This window comes from Myotis nattereri (genome assembly GCF_964212035.1).
Source record: "Myotis nattereri genome assembly, chromosome: 1".
Taxonomy (NCBI): Eukaryota; Metazoa; Chordata; class Mammalia; order Chiroptera; family Vespertilionidae; genus Myotis; species Myotis nattereri.
The window spans coordinates 149988784-150001380 of NC_138075.1; the positions used below are offsets into that span (position 1 = coordinate 149988784).

Here is a 12597-nt window from a genome sequence, read left to right on the forward strand (position 1 = left end):
GGTTGCGGGCACATCCTCGGTGGGGGGTGTGCAGGAGGCAGCTGATCGATGTTTCTCTCTCATCGATGTTTCTAACTCTCTATCTCTCTCCCTTCCTCTCTGTAAAAAATCAATAAAATATATTATGAAGGAAAGAAAGGAAGAAAGAAAGAAAGGAAGGAAGGAAGGAAGGAAGGAAGGAAGGAAGGAAGGAAGGAAGGGAGAGAGAGGTGTCGGGACGGGTGCCGGACTCACTCAGGGCGGGTGCTGAATGGAAGAGCTACAGGCTCTGGCAGCACATGCCACGTGGACTGCCCTTCACCCACCAGAAAAGAAACTGCACAAATAAAAGAAGCACCTCTTACAGAAAAAGGCCAAGATGTGCCTCCTGCAAGGGCTGGGAGGTACACCTGCCACCCACACAGGGAAGGGCGGGGAGCGGGAAGGGCAGCAGGCGGTGACGGGCGGCCGAGTGAAGCCCTGCCTGTCCACTGACCTCCTCGGGCCGGGACAACAAACTGTGTGTGACATGTCCCGGTGGACACGGTCAGGAGGGCGAGGAGGGCGCCGGTCCCTGCTGGCCATGCTGCTGCCCAGGCACGGGTGCCCCCTGGTCTCTCCCAACCTGAGGACCAGCACCGTCTGTGCCTTTAATCACCACAACCCACATGGCCACCCAGACACACACTTGGCTTCGCACTCGGGACAGGACCCAGGGTAACCCGCTTGTGCAGAATCTAAGCTTCTGTGTGGCCCAGGACGCCACGGACATGCTGCTGGAAAGCCAGCCAGGCTTTTAATTAAACATTAAAGTGCATCTTTCTCCAAAAACAATCGGAGGCATTTAACAGACCCAATATAATATAATGAGACCATCTGAACAAGATTTTTAGAATCCCCAAAGATGGGAAGCAGTTGAATATTCAAAAAGCTTAGGTTTGTTCATGTAGGTTCTGTGATGGGATTTAGTGACTGCTCAGCTTCCTGGCTGCGAGGGCAAAGAGACGGAGGTTCTACTGTCAGAGTTTGAATTTTAATATCTTGCTATTTCCTTTGCTGCTAGCGAAGCATATGAGAGAGGGTCATTAGAAGTACACACAAAAATATTAGTGCTTATGTACAACAGACATCACATTCGCACACCCACCACAGTAGCATGACAACAAAACACTAAAAAAGAACTACTGTTTTGGCCACAAGACCACTGGGGACAAGACAGTTGCCAAAGTTGAACAAGCTGATGGAAAGCCTCCAGTCCAAGAATGTGTTTAAAATTCATACACTTAATGGTGTCAAATAAAACATTTTAGTTATGATTAAACACACACACACACACACTCACACACACACACGCACGCTCACACACACACTCACACACACGCACGCTCACGCACACACACTCACACACACACACTCACACACATACACACACTCACACACACACACACTCTCACACACATACACATGCTCACACACACACACTCACACACACACACTCTCACACACACTCTCACACATACACACACACACACACACACTCTCACACACATACACATGCTCACACACACACACTCACACACACACTCACACACACACTCTCACACATATACACACTCACACACACTCTCACACACATACACACACACATGCTCACACACACACTCACACACACTCTCACACATACACACACACACACTCACACACACACTCACACACACTCTCTCACACACACACACACACTCTCACACACGTACACACACACACACACATGCTCACACCCACACTCACACACACACTCAGAACCATTGCTGCTGAAGGAGGGTCTCCCCTGAACCAGCACTGAGTGAAGGCTGCAGGGTGCCTGGGGGCCAGCCCAGGGCACTGCCACAAAGCTGCCAGTGGCAGGTGCGTCATGAAAGCCCCAAGCCAGGTAAAATCGCCTTAGAACGAGTGATGACAGAAAAGCCTATCTAACACATCAGCATTGTCCAAACAAAACCCCTAAGCACGTCGGGTGGCTCTTCTCTTATAAGATCACAACTCTAATATATGTGCCCTGCCTTCCACCTGCCCTCCCTCCCCAAATCCAGACTTTGGAAAGCCTTCCTTGTCCTTCCCTCAGGACGGATGGAGTTCTGGATCTTTTTCTTGCTGCTGAGGTCTGTTTGTGGACCCCTGACTGGGGGTGTGGGCTGCGTGCTGTGACGGGCGGGTTTCTGTCTAATACGTGCACCCACAGGGCCCCACTCCGCAGCCAGCTGCCCAACGGGTTTCAGATTCCACCAACGCTCAGACTTCTGAGAGCTAGTCCTGTGCAAAGGAACCATGTCATCTGAGGTCCTCATCAAGCTCACTAGTACTTCTACAGCAACAGCGAGATAAACTGGTTAAGCTTCACGTCCATTCATAAGGTTTTTTAAACGAACATATATTTATTGACTTCAGAGAGGGAAGGGAGAGGGAGAGAAAGAAACATCAATGATGAGAGAAATTACTGATTGGCTGCCTCCTGCACGCCCCACACTGGGGATTGAGCTGGCAACCTGGGCATGTGCCCTGACCGGGAATCTAACCGTGACCTCCTGGCTCATCAGTCGATGTTCAACCACTGAGCCACGCTGGCTGGGCCCATTCATTAGTTTTTTTAATGGCAAATTCATTTGCATTACATTTAGAAATAGCCTTTTTCAGGCCTCCTTGGCTTTTTCTTAATGAACCTTATCTTTAGAGAAGTTTTAAACTCATAAAAACCTGGATGGACAAACTGCCCATGTCCCCAGCAATAGCCACTAACTCATGACACACAAACGCCTTACATTAGGACAATGTGCTTGTCGCAGTCAGCGAGTCAAAACTGATACTTCATTGCTAACTCAAGCCCATACTTTAGTCGCACTTCCTCAGCTCTGGCCTGAAGACCTTCTTCTGGGTCACTCATGACATTTGGTCATGGTGTCTCCTTAGCTCCTCTGGGCTGTGCCAGTTTCTGACTTTCCCTGCTTTTCACGGCCTGTCAGTTTGGGATCTGGTGAGGTGTTTGGGGGATGTCCCTCAGGTGAGATTACGTGACGCTTTTCCTGTGGTTCGATTTGCATTTTGGGTTTTGGAAGGCAGACCACATCTTAACCAGGATACGTACTCAGTGAGACTCAGCACTGCCCATGCTGACCTTGCTCTGCCTGGAGGCCATCGGTCTGTCCGGTGTCTCACCCGGTGTCACGCCCACCTCCCGCCTACACTGTCTTCTTGGGAAGGAGGTCGCTGTGCACACCCGTGAGGGCCTCACGGAGGGTCGTCTCCTGCTGGGCGGCCAAGCGCACGTCCCCGCAATGTGGACCTGCCACAAGGAGACACTCATCCTGCGTGGCTGCCCTTCTCACAGAGGTGGGAGAGTGGCGGGGCTGTGGCCTGAACGCCTCTGTGGAGAAGCCTGGGCAAGAGAGTGCACAGAGGGCAGGGGTGACATGGAGAGTTCCTAAACCTCTGGATTTTGCTTCTAGTCCCTTCCCGGCACCATGCTATTTTCTACCCTTAGGCTCCACCAGACACAGCCCTTCCGTTGACATCCACCCGTGTCTGCCACAGTAGTCCTAACCCGTTCCTGTTACGCCCCGCTAAGGTCTTGCTGCCTTGCCCTTTCTGAGTGAGAAAGGAAGACCTGAAAATAATTTCTAGATTTTATATGTTTATGTGCATTGTTTTTTAAAAAAAATTTCTACTTTAAAATGATTTAAAAATTATAGCTTACAAAAATGAAAATAATCCAAAGAACACCTGTAATATTCCTTACCCACATTCACCGATGGTTTATATTTTACTCCATTTGCCTTATCGTTGGCTCTCGCTCTCTTACACACACACACACACACACACACACACACACACACACACATTGGGGGAGCATTTGAAGGTAAGCAGAATACATGGTGGCTCTTTACTCCGAGGTACTTCTTTCTTTTTGAAGTTTTATTTGGAGAGCACATTTATTAAAGCTGGGGACAGGGAAACAGGAAGGGCTTAGGACAGAAGCAGCACCAGGAGAGCCCAGGTGGGGCTGCTTTGGCTCTAGAAACGTCACAGGAAAGAAGTGAGCCGCAGCAGGGCTGCTGTCAGCTCACTGAAACGTCAGAGAAAAGGGGGCCTTAGAGACAGGATCAGGGGCTTGGCTGCTGCCCCTTGCTCCCCTGATTGTAAGTCTCAGGGGGACCCTTAGAGTTTAGGAGATGCAGGCCTCTGGGGGAGGGGAAAAGGGGTGAGTGTACTAGGGGTGGGGGGCGTGCTACTCCTAAGTATTTCAGTGTTTGTTTCCTAAGAGGAGGGACATTTTCTTACATGAGCACAGAAGTTATCAACTTCAGTGACTTAGCATTGACCCAAAGCTTTAATCTTCAGACTACATTCCAAATGTGTCCATCAGTCCAACAGTAGCCTTCACAGCATTCCCCACTCGAGTGCAGAACCCAGCTGAGCATTAGGTTTTGCATTTGGTTGTCATGTCTACTTATCTTCTGTTAAAGAGGAACATTCCCAAAGCCTTTGGCCTTTATGATATTGACAGTTCTGAGGAATGCATTCCCTGCCTTATAAAGATATATTTTAAAATCAAAATCGACCTGCTGGTGTGGCTCAGTGGTTGAGCATCGACCCATGAACCAAGAGGTCACTGGTTCAATTCCTGGTCAGGGCACATGCCCAGGTTGCAGGCTCGATCCCCAGTAGGGGGTGTGCAGGAGGCAGCCAATCAATGATTCTCTCTTATCACTGCTGTTTCTACCTCTCTCTCCCCATCCCTTCCTCTCTGAAATCAATAAAAATATATTTTAAAAAGAGAATACTTTAAAAACAAAGCCACCTCCAAATAGTCTCAAAACAGTTTCATCGTTTTCCCCTGGTGCCCATAGGAACTAAATGTAGTCCAGAAGCAGAACAAGTGTCCTCATATGTGAGGGAGAAATGTCCTTCGTGGCAACCTGCAGACCACTGGGAAAAAACAAACCCCACTGATTCCAAGAAACAAAAAAGGGGGGTATTAAAAACAAAGGCAGAAAATCAGGTAGAAATCAAACCAATTTGACACAGGCATTGATAAGAGTGGTCCTCCTGTCCGCTCCTACTGTCTGTCTCTCACACATGCTCACACACAACCTTTTCCTCTCAGGGAAACGGCACACACGTACTGACAAGCCTACCTTGTCTACATTAAGTGGTAATTGGGCAGGTGCCCTGGGCTCCCAGGTGAATGTACTAAAGCAACAGGAAAAGTAATGAACCCTGTGCCTGAATATTAGTACCAGCAGACCCTGGAGACATGGAGGTCCAGGTCCAAACCCCACCACAATAAAGTGTCGCAGTAAAAAGAATCCCAATGTTTTCGTTGGTGGAGGTTCTTGCCTTCAATGTGTAAAAGAACACAACATCTGACCTAACTGGTTTGGCTCAGTGGATAGAGCGCCGGCCTGCGGACTGAAGGGTCCCAGGTTTGATTCCGGCCAAGGGCATGTACCTTGGTTGCGGGCACATCCCCAGTGCGGGATGTGCAGGAAGCAGCTGATCCAGGTTTCTCTCTCATCAATGTTTCTAACTCTCTATCCCTCTACCTTCATCTCTGTAAAAAATCAATAAAATATATTTTTTAAAAAGAATTAATTCAATAAACTCTAAAAACAAAACAAAACACAACATCTGTGAAGTGCAATAAAATGAGGCATGCCTGTACAGCTCAACTTACGAAGACAAAAGCCCCATTTTTTAAATGAGAATAGTGACGAGAGAGTTAGGGTTCCTATCTTAAAAGGCTCTCCTGTTTCACCTCCTCCCCACTGGGGCCTGAGAGAGGGCGGCTCCCTTTTGTCCCCCTGGAAACCTGGTTTGGATAGAGAGGCAAGTTCTCCATGGGGAAGACACCCCCATATCATGGGGAGCACAGCCCCCCTGCCTACTGGGCTCCTGGGACAGCTCCTATCCCTGCTGGCACCTCCCGGGCCCCTGGTTTTCCTGGGCCACTCTGAGCACGAGGACGCGGAGGTTACAGAGCTGTCCAAGGACCGCAGGAGAGGAGAGAGCTGCACTCTGACTGATCAGACCCCAGAGCCAACAGCGTAAGGCGCACCTGATGCGTGTCATTAGGTCAGAAGTGATGCCGGAGATGTGACGCTGGATGACACTTTCACGGGGGATATCAGAGGAGTCATTATTTGAGCTGTGCTTGAAAGAACGAGGAAAATTTCAACAGAGTGGAGGGAGGTGCAGAAACAGGAGAGGCGCTGGCAAGGCTCCCGCCATGGGAAGCCTGGGCTGTGGTGTCCAACAGGAGAGGGAAAGAGCCATTCTGAGGTTCCTGCCGCCTTCAGAAGAAGGGGCCCAGCAGGACGGGGCAGGACGCAGAGCCCAGCCCTGCTGCCCAGAGCCACACGAGGGCCGGTGCCTGAGACAGAAATACCTGGTCAGTAGGTCCAGGTCCCAACCTCCCATCGCAGGCTGTGGGGGAAAAGAGTGAAAGGAAGAGGGCCAGCGAGAGGCAGCGCGGAGAGGGCGGCGCTGGGCCCTGTGCAGGCACCGGGAAGAAGGCAGTGGAGGAAGCCCTGCCTCTGAGAGCCCTGGGGAATGTGCTCTGGGACGGGAAGCACGGCAGCTGTTGTCACGTCTGACCCAGGGATTGGGGTGCTTTGGTTTCTCTGAGTCAAGCACTGAGGAAGATGAAGATGAGAAGCAAACATTTCTGGGGTCTGACAGCGCCCCTCAGCTCCCAGCCGCTGTCCTCCGCTCTGAGCCAGAAGGCTGGGGGAGGGGTGCTGGAGGAAGTGCCTGAGCCTCTGAGAACACGGGGAGCAGGGGGTTCTGAAGGCTGCCTGGGCGCGGCCTGGACGGCGGGAGGGCTGTGTGACCGGCGGGAGCTGGGCTGCTTGCTCAATCAGCGCCACGACTAACCGCAGTGATCGCTGCTGCTCCTAAGGGTTATCTTTTAGAACACACAGCCGCACAGCAACTCCCCCTGCACAAAGCACTGCCACTCCTACTGGGTGACCTCGTTAGGGAGAAGCATGCATTGGAGATTACTTACAGAGTAGGGAAAACACTGTCCCTTAAGAGGATTATGGACTCGCCAGGCTCAAAAAATTAGTGAATCACCAAGACCCTTTCCCGAGGACTCACGTCTCCTGGCTCTTTCTAGAGCAGATATTGGTCTGATATTGGCATTTTATTGCCTCACTGTCATACACTGTGCTGGTTCCAATTTTATTTCACTTTTCTCAACAGGGAGACCTGCTGCACTGAAGACAGCTAAAAGGCTGGGTCCAAACATCGTTAGAAAGGAGTCCTTTGAATCTTTGTCCTTTTCCAGGAAAGAGAAATCCCCTAAGTCCCTGCTCTCAACCATCCTGACATTCCAGGGCCATCATAATTCAGAATTGGACACCTGCCCTTTATGACAACCATTCTTGTAGATAAATGGATTTGACCCTGTAGTCCGCTCTCCAGGTCCGGAAGGTGAGGAGTTCTCATCTCCATGGCCTTACCGTGTTTGCGCCTGTGCACTGGGGGCCAGGCCAGACACAACTACCTGAATGTCACCCACACAGGGTCTTTCAGGAGCTACTGCTCACCTTGTGAAGTTATAAAGTTATTTTCAATGATTTTTATAAGGAGTAAAGTAGGTTTGTTTTAAAGCCTAGATGTTCCATTTGGAAATTTATATGCATTAGATACCTGATCTGTTCCAAGCTAAGTTTCTGAATTTTGGAAAGGTCCCAGATGGGATCCTGCTGCAGTGCAGCTTGTGCCCTCTGTGTGGGCCCTCGGCCCCCGAGGGGCTCCCACAGATGGCCTCCAACCCCTTCAATTCCCTTCACACAGTAGGACCTAAAACAAGGCTACAGGCCCAGGCAGGCAAGTAGTATTTCCCTGGGCACTACCAAGTTCCTTGAGGGCACTTACATCATCCACCAGCCTTCATTCTTGCTCAAGGCCACTCAGGAAGCTGCACAGAATGGTAACTTGACTTGTGTTATCTTTAAAGTATATATACACTAGTGACCCGTCACGCGAAATTGCGCGAGACCTGGGACCTCCCCACCCTCTCGCGCCATGTGACTGCCCAGAGTCCCACCCCACGTGGCCAGCGTACTGTGGGACGGCCCCGAGTCCTGGAGTGCCTCCCTGATGCCCCGCCTCTGGGCTGCACAGAGCGGCCACCAGCCCCGCCCCCGCTGTGCGCGCCGCCATCTTGTGACGGCGTAACGGTGTGAGGGTCAATTTGCATATTACCTCTTTATTATATAGGATTTTTAAAAAATTGATTTCAGAGAGGAAGGGGGAGACAGAATCATCGATCTACTGCCTCCTGCACTCCCCCTACTGGGGACTGAGCCCACAACGCAGGCATATGCCCTGACTGGGAATTTAACCATGACCTCCTGGTTCATAGACAGACAACCCTCAACCACTGAGATACACCGGTGGGTTTGACTTGTATTTTTGTTTTTCATGGATACTCAGTTACAAAAAAATTCAATTCATGTAAAGAAATGTTGTTTTATGAAGTGCAAAATGGTGCCTGACTGAAATGGTTGAAGAAAAGAATCAAGTGCTCTGGTTAAACTTAGAAAAAGCAACTCTGATCACACCTGGCTATGGTGCAGCAAATCTATATATATAAATTTTAATCCTCACCCATGGATATTTTTTCCAATCATTTTCAGAGAGAGTGGAAGGAAGGGAGAAAAGGGGGAGGGAGGGAGAGAGAGAGAGAGAGAAAGAGAGAGAGAGAGAGAGAGAGAGAGAGAGAGAGAGAGAAACATCTATGTGAGAGGCAAACATTGACTGGTTGCCTTCTGCATGTACCCCAGTAGGGGTTGGGGATTGAAGCTGCAACCCAGGTACATGTCCTTGATTGGGAATCAAACCCGTGACCCTTGATCCTTGGGCCAACACTCTAACCACTGAGCAACACAGCCAGGACTCCATGTGCATTTTAAGACAAAAAGTCAATTGGCCTATTGGGCATGTTAACAAAACACAATGTGGAGAGAGTTTGAGTTCAAGCCGACTTGCCCACTCCACTGCTTTATTCATAAGGCGTTTCTGGTTGGGGCAGGTAAACATTGCTGCCCCTCCTTTTCTAGATGGGGATTCGCACGCCTGGAAACATCACAAGTGCATCATACCTGTCGTGCCTCAGCGCTCTCATGTCAACGTAGACGGTGGTTGGATCAGGTCCTGAGGTCCCCTGCAAGCAAGGACACAGTGAGGTCAACACGTGTATGTGAGGGAGGAATCTGGGTCTGCTTCCTACAAGCTAGTAAGCATATTTTCGGTGACATCTGAAATGGAACAAAATCCAAAAGCACTGAAACCACCACTCTCTACGATACCTGTTAGCTTTCAGTTTGGTAACCTCAATTCCGACAGGACTTAATAGAGTAACACTGGGCTTTCATGCAGCTTGACTGCCAATCACACTTATCAAGGTAAGAAAAGAGGCACGCCACACATCTTCCCGAAGAAAAGACGTCTGAGACTGCTGAGACGTCTGCCTGCCAAAGCAGGCCGTCAGGATATGAAGCTTCATTTGCTGAGATACTTGACCAGGTGCGTCCAAAAGTATGTAGAGCTCAAGATACTGAAGGAGAACATGTACAGAAATGGACAGATTCAGGAAGAAGAGACAAGAGCTATCTTGTTCCTTTTAGTTCTACTTGTGTCTTGGTTTCCCTCCAGCTGCAGGAGGTTACTGTCCTGTGATATAGGCCCAGGAGGTGGTGTGTTTACCGCTAGTCAGCTGGGCAACCCTCGGTGGTCTGTGGCCTGATCTATCTGGCTGCTTATTTAACGCAGGGGTCCAGAAACCTTACTTGTACCATAAATCCCTTCAAAACATGTGCTGAGTTGACCTCTAACCAGTGAGCTCTGTCCATGTGAGAACAATGTCACTAAAGCTACATGACAAGCCAAACATCTACGTACATTTCTTGGGAAGGCAATGCAATACCCTGGGTAGAAAAAGATGGAACCTAAAACAAATTGGCCAAGAAATGAGGGCACCCTCAGAATTTGTTTGAAGAACTAAAGTTCTTCGGAAGAGAATTTACATCTTATACCAAAAGCATGTTTATGTATTTTTTAAAAGAGAAATAAAGACACCCTCATAAAGACACACTGTCCTACTGAACAGTCCTGGTCATTGGGATCTCACCAGGGACAGAGCACACGCAGCCAGCTCTAGCTGGAAGCTTACTACAGTGCAAGCCAAGAGCATTCTTTCTAACCTGGGACCATTGAGTGGAGCTTTGTCACAGACCAGTGCTGAGTGGAGAAGTGGTTTGATGCTCTAAGTAATGCAAAACACGTAACCATAGAGGGCCAATGAATAAGTGAACAATCAGAAAACGGGTCACCAAAAGTAGAAAGTGAAGTAAAACGGAGATGTCACTAATGTTGTGCAATGAATGAGAGCACAGCACTCGTCACACAATGTTTGGACAGAACGGAGGAATGACGTCACTCTGGGCATCCGTCTTCTTGCCTACGAGGTCTGTAAACCCCAGTCAGACTGTGCACTCAACTCCTAGTCTGTCCCACTGCAGGAAGCTGACAGGTTGGTCTGGGTGGGAGGCACTGGCGTGGATGAAGAGGAAATGCCTACCTGCTGGGCCAGCTTCCACAGCCTGTGGGGCTACAGCAGCAGGAGGTGGGGAACAAGAGAAAGGAGAGAACACCAGGCCAACAGAAACCAAAAACAAACGACACACAACAGACACAGAAACAAAACAACCCAATAATAAAAAACGGGATGAAGAAGAGGAAGGGGGAGGGAGGAGAATGCAACAAGCGGGGAACAAAGTAAAAGAAGATCAAAATCAATGTCAAATATGGAAATTGTTAAAATCAATCACTATACCATTAAAGGCTAAAAAAAAAAAAATCTTAAAAAAATGCCAACATATCCACAAAGCAACAGAATAAAGTAATAGGTGACTGCCATGGACACACAGATGTAAGTACTTTGATTTCTTTCTTTCTTTTCTTTCTTTCTTTCTTTCTTTCTTTCTTTCTTTCTTTCTTTCTTTCTTTCTTTCTTTCTTAATCACATAAAGTTCAGTGGTAGTACTGGGTAGTAAAATTTCATGGTACCTTTTTAAAGTTTCCTTTCTTTTCAGAGAGAAGTAAGGAGTATGAATTACAAAGCTGAGTGTTCCTCACTGAAACAGTTCCAAGTTTCCTATCACAGTAATGAAGGGAACCTGGAAGCTTTTACATCTAAACTTCTCACCTACAAGATCAGGTACAAGAAAGAGGCCAAAGGACTTCTGCAGCACGAAAGGACCAAACACCAGGACCCCAGGCTCACAGGTGATCTACTCACATCCTGTGCCAGTTCCTCATGCCTGCTGACCCCGAAGACACCTCCTTCCATTTTCTTTTCACCTTCCGTGATTTTGGTACCCATCTCTACCCCTATTAAATTATCCATACTGGCATGGTGGTAAAACTCCAGAAAGCAGCAATTCAGGCCAAGTCCTTTGATACAATCTGTTTTTCCCAGAAATGCAGGAGGGGTGGAAGTCATCCCGTGGCCCCTGGACTGATGCCGCTGCTGTGCCTGTATGGCCCCACCGAGCCCTCTCCCTACAGTCACAGTACCAGGCGGATTCCAGAGGTGACAAGGGCAGCAATACAACAGTTGTCTTAACTTGGTGATAAACAAAGCCAGATGGAGAAACTACCACTACTCAATTGGAAGTGAGTCTATAAAAAAACCAATGGTTCCAGAGGTAAAATGATGATCTGACCTCCTCTCTCTTCCTCCCTTCGTGCTGGTAACTATGGCTACTGCTTTCTCTCAGCACCTTTATGTTTAGGAAACAGGCAGGACTCGGAGATGGCGAAGAACAGGGCCAGTGAAGGTGCATGCACTTGGAAGGCAAGGAGGACTTTTACTGGATCTCTGCACGATAAATGCAGTGGTTTAAAATAGTGTCCTTTGTGATTCCTCGAACTTTAAATATTAATTGGAACAAAAGTCAGTATTCTCTCTATATTATCTAATTAATAACTTTTGTTATAATGGCTCAAGGTTATATCTTGAAAAAATACATATGTTTAGGAACTAATTTCCTAACTTCCAGGTGTGTGGAGGAAACATACACAGCCACTGGAACAAGACCATCTACTCCATTGTCAAGGGTATTTGGAGATGGAGACAGAGAGTTAACATGTAGGTGTTTCCAAATTTCAAAAACCCTAAGGTATTACAATCTGAGATCGCAAGATACATATTAGGAGTGCTTATTTAGCAAAATCTTTGCTAAGGAATGCAAGCCAGGTTTTCTTCTTCTTTTTTTTAAATATATATATTTTATTGATTTTTTACAGAGAGGAAGGGAGATAGAGAGTTAGAAACATCGATGAGAGAGAAACATCGATCAGCTGCCTCCTGCATATCTCCTACTGGGGATGTGCCCGCAACCCAGGTACATGCCCTTGACCGGAATCGAACCCGAGACCTTTCAGTCCGCAGGCCGAGGCTCTATCCACTGAGCCAAACCGGTTTCAGCAAGCCAGCTTTTATTTAAATGAGGAGATCCCTAATGCATAGAACTGTTCCCAAGTACTTAAAGA

General features: G+C 48.3%; 1 protein-coding gene across 2 annotated transcripts in view; it reads right to left on the minus strand.

Annotated features, from left to right (window-relative positions):
• The window catches only part of DIP2C (disco interacting protein 2 homolog C), a 377981-nt gene that overhangs the window by 12460 nt on the left and 352924 nt on the right, over positions 1–12597 (minus strand). For both annotated transcript variants that reach the window (XM_081098294.1, XM_081098295.1), the window contains one exon: positions 9144–9205. In XM_081098294.1, coding sequence (XP_080954420.1) covers positions 9144–9205 — 62 coding nt within the window. The remainder of the gene's footprint in view (positions 1–9143; positions 9206–12597) is intronic.